Below are 14,932 nucleotides of genomic sequence, written 5' to 3'. Positions count from 1 at the left end.
CCCCCCCCTGTAAGGCTGGTATTAAGGATATGTGTCCAACTCCTTCTCACTAAATATGATCTTGTGTTGACATGTGCCTAAACTGTCATAGCTGATCAGATCATTAATCTGTGTAACTCGAGCTGGTTAGTTATAACAGTCACTCACAATAAAAAATGCTATTAAAAAAACAATCCTTCAATCATAAATTGTAACCCTGAGATTTTTAAATGTTATAGTATATTTGATGTTCTCTATTTTGTCTTCAGATGCACGGATTAATTATTTATTTTTTCCGTTTCAAGGCCAAATTAGTGTGTTATGACAAACGCAGGCCTGTTCCCAATCAGCAATGGCGCTGCAGATGAAGGTGAACTGGGAGCATGGTAAGAGTTCATCCGTCTGATTTTCTTATGCAGCAGATTACAGCGTGGACAGCCAGCCTCCATCATCGCTCTGAGGCCATCTGGACCTCAGGGAGAAACAGTTCATTACACTGCAGCGCGGCAAAGACAAGCCCCACCTAATGAAACAGCCCGGACAGAGCTGTATTAAATCACACAGAACAGTAAGCTGCACTCGCAATCTGCACACTGCCCCAATCCCTGCAGTGGGTCAGTGGCACAGCAGACGCCAAACAATTGGTCAAGCAGCGAGCTCGCCACTGATGACAGCCAGAGCTCCCTTCCTCAAACGGGCCATTGTCACGGTTACATAAAGGACATCACTGCCATGTAATGTGTCAGATTTATAAACAGAAAGGACTGGGGGTGATGCCGTGGGTTCAATCTTTTTCATGGGATCAAAGACTTCCTTATTTCCTTATCCATGTTCTCACAGTGTATTATCAGATGGAGATCAAGTAAATTCAGGATTAGGATTGTGTGTAAAAGTTCAAAAAAATCCTTTCAATGGACTTATTTTTCTGATGCACGCAAGTAAAGCAATTTAAGCTTTATACATGACAGAGGATTAGGAATACAAAGTATCTGTATATTCGATATATGGATTTTTTTATATTTTTTAAGGGAGACACAACACATTTATCTTCACAAATGAAAAGTTGAAATCTTAAATCTTGTGTTTCTCTCTTTCTCTTTATCAAAAAAGAATGGAATCGGCCTCAATGGTCGCTAATGCATCCTTACAGTCAGAATGGTGGAGAGGTCACAAGAACAGTAGCTTATTCATCTTGGCAACATAAAGAGAATAGGTTTATGGAAACACCCATATGAAACAGAACTGTATACAAATAATATGCTAATGTTCCCGTTCAACATGAGACCAAATGTTTCTATGGATGTCAGTTTCTAACCACAACAAAGGCCAGAAAGTGGCCTGCAACAGACTGAGTAAGGCTTGTTTTCAAGCCTATTGCCTGCAATTCAAATTGGCTACTAAAGCAGTTGTTTATAACTATCAGCCGATTAAAGGAGTGAAAAGTCAGCAGTCAATGAAAGTATAAAATAGACAATAAAAAAAGGTTTTTCAATAAATGTGAATCAGTGCTACTACAAGAGGTCCATGAGTATAGAGTCGTACACAAAAAGTATTACGCTGACGGGCCCAGTAGTATACGAGTGTAGCTGCAGGCAGACAGATGCACACACACACACACACACACACACACACACACACACACACACACACACACACACACACACACACACACACACACACACACACACACACACACACACACACACACACACACACACACACACACACACACACACACACACACACACACACACACACACAACTAAATGCATGATCTCCCACCAGGCTTATTCCTGACGGAGATAATAAAAACAGTCGTGCTCAATTCAATGAACTCAGGGGTTTATCAACTTAACCTGCAGCTCCCCTTCAACATGTCACATCCAGAGAACAACATTCCTGTCTGCAGCGTTTCAGCACAAGTGTAGCTATTCTAGTTTCGACATTATTTCTGTATTCTAAATAAATGTTCTGAACGAGAGCAAAACACAACCTAATTAACAAGGGACATTTTTCTGGTCGTTCTGATGTCAGTGGTCTTTGTTGGGCGTAGGCGAACCAGAGTTTAACAATGCACAAAACCTTGAGCACTAACCCCAACAACAGTTCACGGTCAAAGGACCAAAAGCAGGAAATGATGATGAATTTTAGGAAAACAAAAGAGCCTTTTTAAAGGTTGTTTTGTAACTGTACCAAACCGGCAGTGGAAACAGAAATGGAAGCATGCACCCTCGCATATACACACACACACACTGCATGAATATTGGATGATAAGATGAAAGGACTAAGACGTTATTTGACTGCAGGGTTTATGATTAAAATTATGGGTAAAAGGATGCATCAGGTGACAAAGAAAAGGACTCAAGGCTGGATGATTTTCATGAGTGTTCCCATGATTCACAGCAACCAGGGGTAAAAACAAGGTGACGTTTTGACGGGTGACAAGCGGTGTCCCTTTGACTCAGTGTTACAGAGACGAGGTTGACAGAGCGTGGCACCTGTCCATCTTCTGGAGGAGAGGAGTCTGCAGCTGCTTACTGGGCACACTCACAGGATATCACACTGCTTATTGGTCAGATTATACGTGTACAAATGTTTTGGTCTGATGTTGAGTATTTTCTAAAAATATAAACGGGACAAACGAGACAAATTCAGGATGAGAACATTGTTATAGACTTTAGAGATGATGGGTGTGATACAAATATTGTTATTTTTATACAACACATTCTATTACGAAGAAATTGACTGACTCTAAACCAAATGTTGCCCAATTTTCCTAGAATTACAACAATATGGCACCACTACTAAAAAAGAATGCAATGAAACCAAATGTGTATTTGATAAATATTTAACTTGAAATATTACCTTTTGTTTTTATCACTATTTTTTAAATATTTTTGTATATATTCTTTTACTCTTTATATGTACCTATGTGTCCTACCCCTGAAGTACATTTCTTGTTTGTGTATAATGTTTGATGAACCTGTAGATTTTCTTGAATAAAGGAAAAATGACTCTCCCTTAAGGTTGATATATCACAATAGGAACGTGCACACACTCACTATTTTAAGCCAGGAGCTCTATTTTAATCACTCAGTTAATTATAAAGATTTCCAGGTTATAAGGTCAGTCGCGCTAGATTGCAGCCCGTGTCCCATAAGAAGCAGCAGATTCATCACTTGTTCTTTCAATCACTTGCAGTGTCCTGGTTTTGCTGGTTAAGCAGTCCAGTCCCAATTAAGAAGTCTCATCTCAATCCATCACGTCAGCAGGTCATTGATTTCTGTTTCTCTCGCTGAGAATGAGTGGGTTCATCCGGGTTTCTCCACCTTTTCTGGCCTGTGAGCCTGCCACCCGAAGGCGTCATGACCCAAGCAATTAGCTGCTGTGAATATCTGTGTATTAGAACATGGAGAGCGCTCCAAATGGATTAAGACAATTCCAAATCCCTTTAAGTAATTTCTAATATTACTCAAATATAATAAGGTCAAGACAATAGTTGGATTTAACTTTGCATTAGATTTGAGACTTCCGGAGAAATTTGAGCGAGTATGTGCTTGTTATTATTAGTTTAGACAGCCTCATTTTGTATCACAATATCTCTGAGTGTGGTTTTATCACAACATGATTTTATTAAAGATGATAAATGATCTTATTGAATTATTGCCCAGCCCTACCCTAAAGTAAAGAAAGTGTTTTATATACTTCTCACATGATATGTTTAAAAATTAAACTCAATTTCTGTTCAATATTAGTTTTTTTCCAGCAGGATCTCCAGCAAACAAGGGCTTATATTCCTGACGTTATCTATAGTTATATATATATTTAAAAAAAAGGTATATATAAAGAAAGGCAAAGGTAGATATGAGAACGATAATGGAGCTTTCTGAAAAAAAGATTAAAACTACTTCCTGAAATTCCTTCCAAAGAGGGAAGAGTAAACATCTGCATAGTGAATTCAATGACCCCCAGCCTCCTTTTTTTCCAGATGGGGGATCATATGGCAATGAAAAGAGGACCCTAATCCCAATCTGGTGTCAGATTTCCAGTTGAAACGGTGCACTGCTGGAGAACATGGAGAAAGTAGGACAGATATGGCTACAGAGGTCAAAGGTCAGTTGACTAGCATAGAGCTGATGAGGTGGGAGCCTTTTCAGTAAGTCATATCATGTCAGAGGGGTTTTCATTTCCAAAGTAGGGTACTGCCAAATGTGACAGTGGTCTGTTTTTTTAGCTTCTGAATGTACACAAGTAAAGCCTTTGAAATATTGATAAAGCTGACTAACCTATAGGCCTCATTTAAATTGGATTCGAGGGTATTATGGGATATTGTGTTTCATTGTTTTCAGCATGCCAGCATTGGCTGGCTTTAGTGCAGCCTCCCACTAGTTCCTCTCAAATAGGTCAGAAACAGGAGGCTAAAATTATCCATTTCACCACCTCATCACCATGTTGTATTGAAACGGAGATTTAAAATCAGCTTTTCTGATCTTGACACACACCAGAGAGTATTGATTTATTTCAGCTATATGTATATTACCCATGTGGGTCATATTGACACTTTGATACATGTTGATTGTGGGTGGCTTATCCCCTGAACTGTGCTTACTCCGAGTCCTCAGGGTGCACTGGGCAGGCACCCAGGATAGCCCACATTGAGAGCCAACAAGGTCAGATATACCTTCTGCCAGCAGGGTGAAGTCAGTGAGGAAGAAATGGTTGTTTTGAACAATTATAGTTAAATGGTTATTATGCTAGTTACTATAGCAGCTTTCTGGTTATTGAGAATTAACTAAATCAAAAATAATGGGTCAAATACTGTTCAATATTCCGCTTACAACCATGAAAAGAAGAGAATTACCAACAAGTTATAATCAAAATCCACTTCCACATGCAAATAATGACATCGTTAAATGAAAGAGTACCTGATGCATGGTGGATGAACAGCGATGGGTGTCAGGATGGATGGATGATTTTTTTCTGTTGCGCAAACCAACAATGCATGTCTCCAACTTTTCATTTGTAGGGTCGCACTTACGTGAAGACGAAGAACAGGGAGGTGGAGCCGACCAGGAGGACGGCGGCCGTGCATACCGGGATGAAGGCGCTGGGCTTCAGGGAGTCTGCGCCGCTGGCGGGCATCCTGTCCTCTCCGGTCTCATCAGAGCCTCATACTACCGGGAAGACAGCGAACGCACCGCGCGAGGACCTGTTAATGTGCCTCTTTCTCTCAGACTGAGCCCTTCGTCAACCTCAGGGAGCCGGAAAGCAAAAATCATAGTCGAAAAAGGAGTAAAAAAGAAAAAAATCCTGAAAGCCCGCAGCGGCACAGCTCACTCCCGCATGCCGTCCTGTCCGTCTGTCCCGCAGGCAGCAGCCGCGCAGATGCTGCCTCTGGTTTATCCGAAAGGTGGAGCTTTTACTCATGGATCACGTGGAGCACTACTACATGCCCAGAGCCCCGCTGTGAACTAATGATAGCTTTTTTCTTTTTTTATATAATTAATAGTCAGCCATGTCTTTTGGTTTTCATAGTAACAAGAAGTTATTAATAACATGCAACATTTAATATAAGAAAATATATTATATGATCTTTTATTTTATTTTTTTGAGAGAGCACTGTCAGTCACCACTTATTGATTGTATAGATCCGGTACAAACTTCCTTTAATGTTCCTTTTAATAGCTTTATTAATGGTAAGGCCCAATTGAGAGGATTATGCTAGTTGGACCAAATATGAATTTATCATTATTTTCAAATATGAATTTCTTTTATACCATGATTGTGTAGAAAAGTAAACTACTAAAATTTAGCATGTGCTTACAATTACAGAGGGGGCTTTAAAAAAAAAGAGGAAAAAAAGGAACCCATGAGCATTCATTGATGGGTTATAATGACAACAAGTTCACCTTGTATAGTGACCTTCGTTGCTCCTGTATGACCTTTTATACAAAGAGACCAAACAAAAAAGAGAAAGTGGTGCCAAGTACCGCAGAAACACGTAAATGTAAAAGGGGAACGAGACATTGCATACACATTACACAGTAGTGTGATAGAGATGTTTGTTTTGAGGAGAAAATCAGGAATTTGTCTCACGACCGGGGTGTAAAACCATGCGGTGCTGCATAAAGAACTAATAGGCTCTACCGCTCTGCAGCTGGAAGTTAAGAAGTTATTTTTTCCACACATAAAAAACAAAATTAAGATCCCACTTACACGTATGAAGTTCACTCAGTTTATTTTGTCATATGCAAAGAAGTAGAACTGAACTACAGAGATGATAATAAGGGTGGAATTCTTCCTAACCTAACCTATAGTGTAGAAACAACTGTTTGACACTACAGGGTTATTGATTGTGGTTCAGATAATACACTAGGGGTAAACTCGTTGGGAGGGTGTGTCATGGCCTCAGTGGGACTACATGATGACAGCTCAGTGAGGGAAACCAATAGTGAGATGTTTGAACTCTACAGTGATTGGGCCTGGCTTCTTACCTACCTCTATAAATACCATAACACATCACAAGCTTAGAGAACTGTGAGACCAGTCGACTGTATAGTGAAGTTCAAGTGTCACCTGATCCAGTGAGCCATGGATGCTGAACAGCTGATTGAATCCCTCATCAGATCACTCATGTGTTTGGCAGGGATTCTGGGAAACAACATGCTGGCTATACGCTCCCTGCCTGGGAAGAAATCTGGCATCCGCACCAACGAGCTCCTTTTCATCAACCTGGCCGTTTCCAACCTCATCACCAACTACCTGGTGGACCTCCCTGACACCATAGCAGATTTCGCTGGACGTTGGATCTTTGGGGAAACATTCTGCAGAGTGTTTAGTTTTTGTGCAAACCTCTCAGAAACCAGCAGCATCTTGACGACCTTCTTCATCAGCGTTTTCTGGCACCAGAAGCTGGTGGGCTCCCTGAAACGTGGAGGGGCCCCTGTGAAGCTGGACAACCTCTTCTTGGTGGGCTGTCTGACGGCCGGGAGCTGGACGGTGGCTGTGGCCTTCAACGTGCCACACTATATGTACGTCGGATTGGTGAGAGGCAATGACAGCCACTTAGACTGCGAGGATATGTTTCCTGAAGCAACAGCCGCACAAATCTACGAAATCTTCTATCTCACCCTGGCTAATGCTCTCCCTATTGCTGGTATTGTGTGTACCTGTGTACAGATTGTCATCACTTTGTTTCAAAACCAGCTCCGCGTACAGGGGAATGACTCTGAAGCTACGAAGGCGATAGCTGAGGATAAACATAAAAGTGTTGAAAAGAGTAACGATGACAGATCAGTCAGCACTATTTCTGATGGAGGCAACACAAAAGATCCCAAAGACTCTCCAACACACGTTTACACAGGCGTGCCTCCTTCTGGTCCAAATGGAGACCTGACGGGTCACAGCAGCCCCAAAAAGGAAACAAACACAGACAGCAGTGATGGACATCCACCAAAGGTCTCCAGCAAGATGGCAGCTAAGCCCAGTAACTCTCCAAGCGCTCAGGTGAGGGCAGCCAAGAGCGTGGTGGCTGTAGCCAGCGTGTTCGTGGTCTGCTGGGTGACTCATCTGCTGCTCCGCATCACCAACAACATCCACACATCGTCCATGGTGAAGGAGGTGGCAAGCTATATAGCAGCCTCCTACACCTGCATCATCCCCTACATATTCCTGTACGGAGTGAAAAAATTGTCTTGCTCATGCAAAAGGTAGAAATGTGTACAACGCAGACAGAAGAAATGATCAGATTTGATCATTTCAAACATCCTTTAGCTGTTGAGGAAACAAAATAGATGGGGATAAACAGGGTAAAGTGCAAATGTTCTAGTCAATTGGTAGCTAATCTCCTTTTTTTCCTTCAGTACTACTTTAGATCTGAAATGCTTAGCAGTATAGTATTTTCTTTGAGAAAAATGATAGCAACTAAATCATTTCCTAAATCAAATACCAAACATTCCCTAGGTTCGGTTCTTCAGAGTGGATATTCAGGGGGTTGGACTGTTGTTCAGACATAAAGACATCACAATGCAAAATGTTGGTAGTGAAGGTTGGAAAATATAATATTGCTGCTCACTGCAGTTTAAAAGAGAACATATCATTCATGTATTCTACCTGTAGTGCCCAGAGATGCATGAAGACATTATACAAATGTAAAGTTCCTCACGGATTACATTTCTTTCCAATCTGGCTGATGTACGCAATATTTTGGCTCTTCTATTTGTGTACTGACTGTTATTAAGATATATCAACCCACCATCAGGTAAAAATGATTTTGTTTTTTCATGAGGCTACAAATTGTGCACTTGAGTGTAAAGCTAATTGGAGAAAGAAGGAAAACACTGCACTGTTGGTGATGACAGTAAGAAGTCCTGAGTGCCCATTGCAATTAAAGATAATTGTGTGAACACAAACAGTGACACCATTAAGTCTAATATTGCACTCCCTTTGCAGAGTCACATAATCAACCCAAAGCAATTAAATCCTCCTTTCTGCTGCCAATTGTTCGTAATGTTTAGTTTTCCTAGTGTTTTCAAAACATCCACATACACAAAAACCATGACAAGTTTCATTTCTTTATAAAAATGTTTTATGTTTTTTTTTTCAAAGATTTCGGTGTAGCACTGTGATCTGCACCGAGATAAAAACTTGCTCTACATTCAAAACAATCACTTAAATCAGCCAAAAAGACAAAATGTAAATGATACACATGGAAAAAAATGTTTTGAGTTGTTTGAATGACCTTTGGCAGAAGAGACGACATTGTGGCCAAGTTATGTACATAATTACAACATCCATCACTTTGTTTGGAGGTAACGTAGAAAAATCTGAATGACTCCCCTGTGATCAAAAGACTTCAGGTCAGGTATCTTTACAGAGGGTAGTCATACGAAAATATCAAAAATTCATTATCAATAACTGCTTTTTCAATACATGAAAACCCAAATATCTTTTCAATTTAGAAATCCATATTTTAGACCTAGCTATGTGAACACAATGCAGATAACCAAGTTGTATTTCAGCATAATGTTTAGACTTAGAACAAAATGTATTAAATAAGTTATAAAACTTCTTCGGTCTCCCTCGTCTTTGTTAGAAGACTTAAGAGTTATCGGCTACCAAAGTCCGTTATAAAGCACTCGCTAAGCTGGAACGTATCAAACCGAAGGGAAAAATGAGCAAACTCGATCAGCTGTTTAATTAAGGCCAACAGTGCGAGATCCAGAGGTCACCTGTCCCGTGAAGAATGGCATGGCTAGCGTCAGTGGAGTTTCTCCAGCTTCGCCTGCAGGGACTTGAAGTTCCCGATGGTTTGTTGAAGAGCCGAGTTGGGGCTCAGAGACTGCAGCTCCACCAGGTATCCACAGATGTTGTCCAGACACACGTTTGTGAACCGGCGTCTGAAATGGAGGGTATACAAGCTGTTAAACCGGGTTTACTGTAGGCTCATTGCAAGTTCTCAGTTTAAAAACACACTAGTTGCCTTACTGATGCTACTATAAGTTTCTGTATTTCTTATTTTTATTTCAACAGACAGTGATTACTAGCTGAGATGCAATGTAGGGACATTTGCATTTAAATCACTATCCACCCTTTACATTGAAATAGCTTTAGGAACACATTGCTGCCTCCAGCAATAGAGCATGAGGCAGAGAGAAGCAGCAGCAGCACAGGGTTGCAGCAGGTATGTTATACGCTGTAGTCAGGTGATTTAAATGTATCAATGAAAGGAAGAAGTGTAGGCTACATGATAAGAAGGAAATACAGTTTGAATAAAAGTAATACAGTACAGTGTAACACTGTACTGTATTACTTTTTAATGTACAAATACTTTGTTCGACTGTACGATATCAATAACAATAATCCACAGCTCCTTTCTCTGCTCCAGAGGATACAAACATTTCTAGCAGCACCCTGCCAAGGCAGTAAACCTAGGGGAAACACTGCTATGTACATTCAGGCCTTTGAGTATTGTCTCAAGAGTTTTTCTATCTACTGTGTGTTTGACTGACTGAATGTATCTGCTGGCGGTAGCACAAAAGTGATTGACAGACACGATGCCTAGAAAATAGCAAAAAATGCCTCAGTATGATCAACACAAAGTCAAACACTACAGCACCCACTGCAGGCCGGCAGCTGAACAGCAGTGATCACCTGTCATAGGTTGGTACTCTGCTGGGATCATCCACGTATCCTGACAGAAGAACGTGGATACACTCCACCAGGTGGAGAGGTTTCTTCAGCCGCTGCCAACAGGGATCCTACAGGCCCCAACGCAGATTGGTGGATTCAATAAATTACAATTTAGTCTTCAGTCCACAAGAACAACAACTGCTGCTTATAATCATGTGCATACATTTCAGTGAAACTATAAAAAAGGATGGATTTAAACAATCTTTTTTGAAGCATGTACCCGGGTTTTGAAGAGTTGGTCATAGACCTCGAGGAGGCGCGGTAACTGAACTCCGATCTCCTGCATGGTGCAAGTGACGAAGCCCACATCCCAGTTCAGCCGACACACTTCCTGCTCTAGAAACTTCACTAGGAACTCTGAAACCACAGGACATCGACACGTATTAGCATTGCTATGTCGGCACAGTGTTCATCAGTGTGGGGGAAAGGAGTTGGGATTCACATAATTGATTGAGTGCCTGTGAGTAGGTACCAAGGATGTATATAAAATGAATCATTGTCTCCGCAGAGAGGACAGGTTGGTACAGGTTGTCAGTTACGAGAGGGCAATCACCGTGACCCTGCAGGCCTGTGCCCGTGAGACATGTATGATGCAAAAGGGAAGTCTAATTATATTACTGTTAACAAAGTAGTAAACAGCGAGGCGGAAAGTTCTAACGAGGGGAAAATTGAACATAATTACAGGAAGGTATATGCTCACCCAGAGGGAAATATCTTGGTGTTCCGGCGTAAATCCTTCCCAGTGAGACCAGTTTCAAACTGAGAGTCCTCATCCTGTCTGCTGGACTCATGGCCACGCTGTCTGCCATTTCTGGAAGAGACAAAACAATAACCATTCACACATGCAGCTAATAAAGGCATTTAAAAAGGATTTGCAAACAACAATTGCAGATTTAACACGCTGAATGGCTTTGGTCTTCTACACATTTACTTTCCTCTGAAATGCATTCAGGTGCACCATCATACTTTTTTGAAACAAATGTTTAGACTGACGAAATAAATATTTAAGACCATTAAGAAGTTGTGGTTAGAGTAGTTTAGTTTTTAGGTTAGTGTGGGGTATGTTTTTGGGTTGTAATGTTCACATGAACTTTCTCAATTCTATATGTATTGTAAATTGTACTTGAATTTCTATTTAAACATCTGAATGAATAAATAAAATGAATGAAAGAAAGGTTACTATTTTAAGAAGCTGTTGACTTGTCACTTGCCTTTCTCCATGATCTCCTGCCACAGCGAGTGCACCAGGATTGGGTCGGAGTGTCCCGCACAGTGAATGATGGCCAGTTTGCACTCGGACAATTTGAAATGGTCAGCAAACTCCCCGTAGAGCTACGTCGGAGAACAATAACCCAGCATTTATAAAAGATTCCCTTCACTTTATCCTCCTAATCCCCCAGCTCCTCATCATCATCATTATTCTGCTGCAGTGTGTGTTACCTTGGTGATGTCCATGAGCTCAGAGTCTAACTGAGAGATGACATTTTTCACTGAGGGATGATGGGAGTACTGTCTGATCAGGGTGTCCTGGATCTGGACTTGAATACGCACCAGCTGGGAAGAAAACATAGAAAGTTAGCGCCTGTGACAACGCCTAGTTTTCTCTCAGCGTGATCACTGCCACACACGTACCTCCATCTTTTCTTCCAGCTCGTGGAGGAACTCTCCGTCAGACGCCTGAGCCGAGATGCAGGAGGAACTCTTAGCAGACAGGATGGCTCGGGCGATGTACTCCAAACGCTGCTTCAGTGAGATCTCAGTGCTGCAGAATCAGAGAAGGATCAAGAATCTTTTGAGTCTCATGTCAGTGTCATTTTTATTTTATTTCTGGAGATATTTCATTTGAATCTAACAGAATTAAAAGTATTATCCAGTTGTTGGGAGTACAAACCTGTGCATGTCAGCGAGACGAGCGAGTACGTGAGCCGCTTTGCCAAAGTTACGGTTCTTCTCGTAGTAGCGCCACAACAGGTCCATGTTGTGCACCTTACTCTGGTCCTGCTTGATCATATGCATCAGATGTTCCTCCAGGTACGGAGAATTCACCTGGACAACAGAAGACAGCTGTAAGATACATGGCAAGCAACAACAACAACAACAACAGGAAAGTGTCTCAATTCATTAGAAAACACAAAAGTTGTTGATTTTTGGGTCATAAACTCTGAATAATTTGCTCATTTCTAAAAGGTCTGGGGATTTGTCATTAAAATAGGCAGGGGGGAAAAAGCCTGGACATAGAAAACACAAACAGGAAATGAATTAATACCAAGATTGAATTCCTACCTCTAGCAGCTTGTCAGTCAGGTCGGCCTGAATCAGCCAGTTGTACAGAGCGATGTGAAACAGCTCGTCCTGAGACCGCTGGGCCAGACCCAGGATCTGCTCAAACTACAAGGAAACAGAATATCCTCATTAATAATGCAGATCCTGAACATTGCTGTGGTGATAATTTAAACATCAACTGTCCCCTTTATACTCACATGAGCTGTAGCTTCTTCATTACTGAGCATGTTGGGGTCAGAGGTCATGACAGGAGGCCCGGGCTGCTTCGGTACGCTGGGGGACTGAGGGGCCGCCTTGCTCTGGTTCACCAGCTCCTGCATGGTGTCTGTGATGCACTTATAACAGCACAGCCTGGAGCAGACCGAGGGGAACAAATGTTGGTGATGACAGGAAATGGCTTTCAACGCTGCTGATTTGGGTGCCGTTTCTTTCCTGCGTTACCTTTCCTGGAAGGCCTGCTGTCCCGCCCCGTCCTCCTCGGGCTCTCCGTTCTTGTAGAAGTGGGGCCCCAGCCTCTGTGGGTCCTTCTTGTCTGCTGCTGTGAGGCACAACTCAAGGACGCCCTCGTAGAAACGCACTGAGACCATTTAAAAAGCATTAGTATTAGTGTCAAAAAACAAATCACAGCATTACCGTGTGTGTTGTCTGTCCTCACCTTGTCTGTACTGGGAGCAGACGAGCGGCAGATCTGTGTGTTGGCTGATCTGCTGATAGAGCCGTAGAGACTCCTTCAGTGTTCGCTCTTTATCGGCTTTGTTCTGGATCTGCTTCGAGCTCTGCAGCAATTCATTTGCCTGAGTGGGAGACAAAAGCAACATATTAGGACACATGAATCAATGCTGCTAAATCAATCCCGTTGAATGACTCTTTTGCACCCAAAAGCATCCGGAAGTTTGCAAGAACTGTACAGACATGATTTGTACTGTTAGGATAGTCATTCAATTATAATAGTTAAAGGTCCCATGTCATGCTTTTCCGGTTATTACCCGTCCCCTTGTGTGTTATGAAGGTTTTTCTGCATGTAAACGGTCTGCAGAGTCAAAAGGTTTAGTTGCAGAACTATAATAAAGTAGATATAAATTTCTCAATAATTAGGATGACACTGATTGTGGTTATTGTTTCTTATAAATACAAGAGGAGAATCGAACGAATAAGTAATAGAAGGACAAAAAGGCAAGGTCGTTCAGAGGTCCAAATATATTCAAGGAGAGTACCGTAGGTCGCAACAGGTAGCGACGAGGCCTGAAGCGGAGGACTTCGAAGGAGACATATAGTCAAGTGGAGTAATAGAATCAAGGTTCATGTAGGGTTTGTCGTAAGAGGATATGTAATAGAGAGTATGTAGGTGGAACTCTATGTGCCAGGTAAAAGGAATTTGTGGAATATTCTAAAGAGGTAGCAAGGAGGAGACGGAGAAGTGGGAACGGGTGAGAAAGACAAGTCATCAAGTATAGTATACTTCCGTCGTTCAAAATTCCTAAATCACTAGGCCGTTCTCGACAGACCTCGGGGCGCGTAGTAGTGGCGGGGCGCCGTCATACAGATGTAGTTTCTATTGCGCAGACACCTCCGGTAGTCGTTGTGCGCTCTGTAGACGGGGGGACGGCATGTCGTCGCGCTGTCGCGCACGACGGAGGTTCATGTTTGTATACACAATACCAAGTAATTTTGCTCCAAAAATCTTTATGTTATGATAAGACAATTCTAGAAAATTTTCGGTGGCGGCTATTTCAGTCCTGTATTTAGTTGGAAAGAGGAAATAGAAATTCTCTGTAGTACGGTAAAGGTGACGTAGTATTAGGTAAAACTAAGATGAACTTACCTAAATATAACGGACGTTAAAGTTTTGAGTGACACCAAAGAAGATATGTCGTAGAGACAGATTCATGCACATGAATGTGACTTAAAGTAGAAACGGGGAAATTGCCGGACGCAACGATCTTGAAGGTTATCGAGGGTAGGGGGGGGAGGGACACCTCGTGTCACCGACGACTACAGCGCCTGCAGCACCACATTAGCGCGACTCGAGGCACCTGCGCCAACAAGGACATCGCTATGTGTCGCTTTGTGTCGGTTGAGTGGGACTCGTGTGGTGTTTCAGTGTCGGCTTTCATTTTGGTATTCACCCGCAACTATAACTCATTCTTTTTCCAACTATTTGCGACCTCTTACCCAGCGTCTCTCTTAAGCGGCGTAGGTTGAAGACAATAGTCGGACGTCCGGTCCCTCCTCTCTAGTCGTCTCGACGGACGTGACTCACACCACACTCCTTCAGGCACCTAACAGTTAAACCTGGTTAGTTCCCCCGAATTGCATTGCCGAGGGCGCCTGCATTGCATTGCCGAGGTGCTAACAGGTAAATCAAGGCCATGCACGAAAGCGATAAGAGCATTGGCCTTCTTAGGTTTTACCTATACTGCAAAGTGGTTGCTCCGCAAAACCCCTGCGAAGAGACACATCTCAAATGAGCGATGTCCAC

At 42.2% G+C, this 14,932-nt stretch overlaps 3 protein-coding genes across 4 annotated transcripts in view; 1 reads left to right on the top strand and 2 right to left on the bottom strand.

Moving 5' to 3' along the window:
• Window positions 1-5,320, bottom strand: part of zdhhc8a (zDHHC palmitoyltransferase 8a) — an 18,099-nt gene extending 12,779 nt beyond the window's left edge. The window contains exon 1 of the mRNA XM_010787190.1: window positions 5,018-5,320. Coding sequence (XP_010785492.1) covers window positions 5,018-5,121 — 104 coding nt within the window. The 5' untranslated portion in view covers window positions 5,122-5,320. The remainder of the gene's footprint in view (window positions 1-5,017) is intronic.
• A 1,250-nt stretch (window positions 5,321-6,570) lies between these two features.
• Window positions 6,571-7,730, top strand: ora5 (olfactory receptor class A related 5). The gene has a single exon (XM_010787213.1). The coding sequence runs from the start codon at window positions 6,571-6,573 to the stop codon at window positions 7,690-7,692; it is 1,122 nt and encodes a 373-aa protein (XP_010785515.1). The 3' UTR covers window positions 7,693-7,730.
• A 983-nt stretch (window positions 7,731-8,713) lies between these two features.
• nup155 (nucleoporin 155) overlaps window positions 8,714-14,932 on the bottom strand; it is a 28,158-nt gene continuing 21,939 nt past the window's right edge. For both annotated transcript variants that reach the window (XM_010787192.1, XM_010787191.1), the window contains exons 23-34: window positions 13,109-13,247; window positions 12,895-13,030; window positions 12,651-12,804; window positions 12,454-12,558; window positions 12,062-12,216; window positions 11,803-11,932; window positions 11,611-11,724; window positions 11,382-11,502; window positions 10,871-10,981; window positions 10,391-10,527; window positions 10,132-10,238; window positions 8,714-9,377 (exon numbers count right to left, since the gene is read on the bottom strand). In XM_010787192.1, coding sequence (XP_010785494.1) covers window positions 9,239-9,377; window positions 10,132-10,238; window positions 10,391-10,527; window positions 10,871-10,981; window positions 11,382-11,502; window positions 11,611-11,724; window positions 11,803-11,932; window positions 12,062-12,216; window positions 12,454-12,558; window positions 12,651-12,804; window positions 12,895-13,030; window positions 13,109-13,247 — 1,548 coding nt within the window. In that variant the 3' untranslated portion in view covers window positions 8,714-9,238. The remainder of the gene's footprint in view (window positions 9,378-10,131; window positions 10,239-10,390; window positions 10,528-10,870; window positions 10,982-11,381; window positions 11,503-11,610; window positions 11,725-11,802; window positions 11,933-12,061; window positions 12,217-12,453; window positions 12,559-12,650; window positions 12,805-12,894; window positions 13,031-13,108; window positions 13,248-14,932) is intronic.

The sequence above is a fragment of the Notothenia coriiceps genome, unplaced genomic scaffold (genome assembly GCF_000735185.1).
Source record: "Notothenia coriiceps isolate Sejong01 unplaced genomic scaffold, NC01 NC01_scaffold00030211, whole genome shotgun sequence".
NCBI lineage: Eukaryota > Metazoa > Chordata > Actinopteri > Perciformes > Nototheniidae > Notothenia > Notothenia coriiceps.
The sequence above is the reverse complement of the archived record's forward strand: the minus strand, read 5'-3'. Positions and strand labels throughout refer to the sequence as shown.

What these genes read in the sequence shown, in the direction of transcription:
- ora5 (XM_010787213.1), top strand. Translation starts at nt 6,571, where the DNA reads ATGGATGCTGAACAGCTGATTGAATCCCTCATCAGATCACTCATGTGT.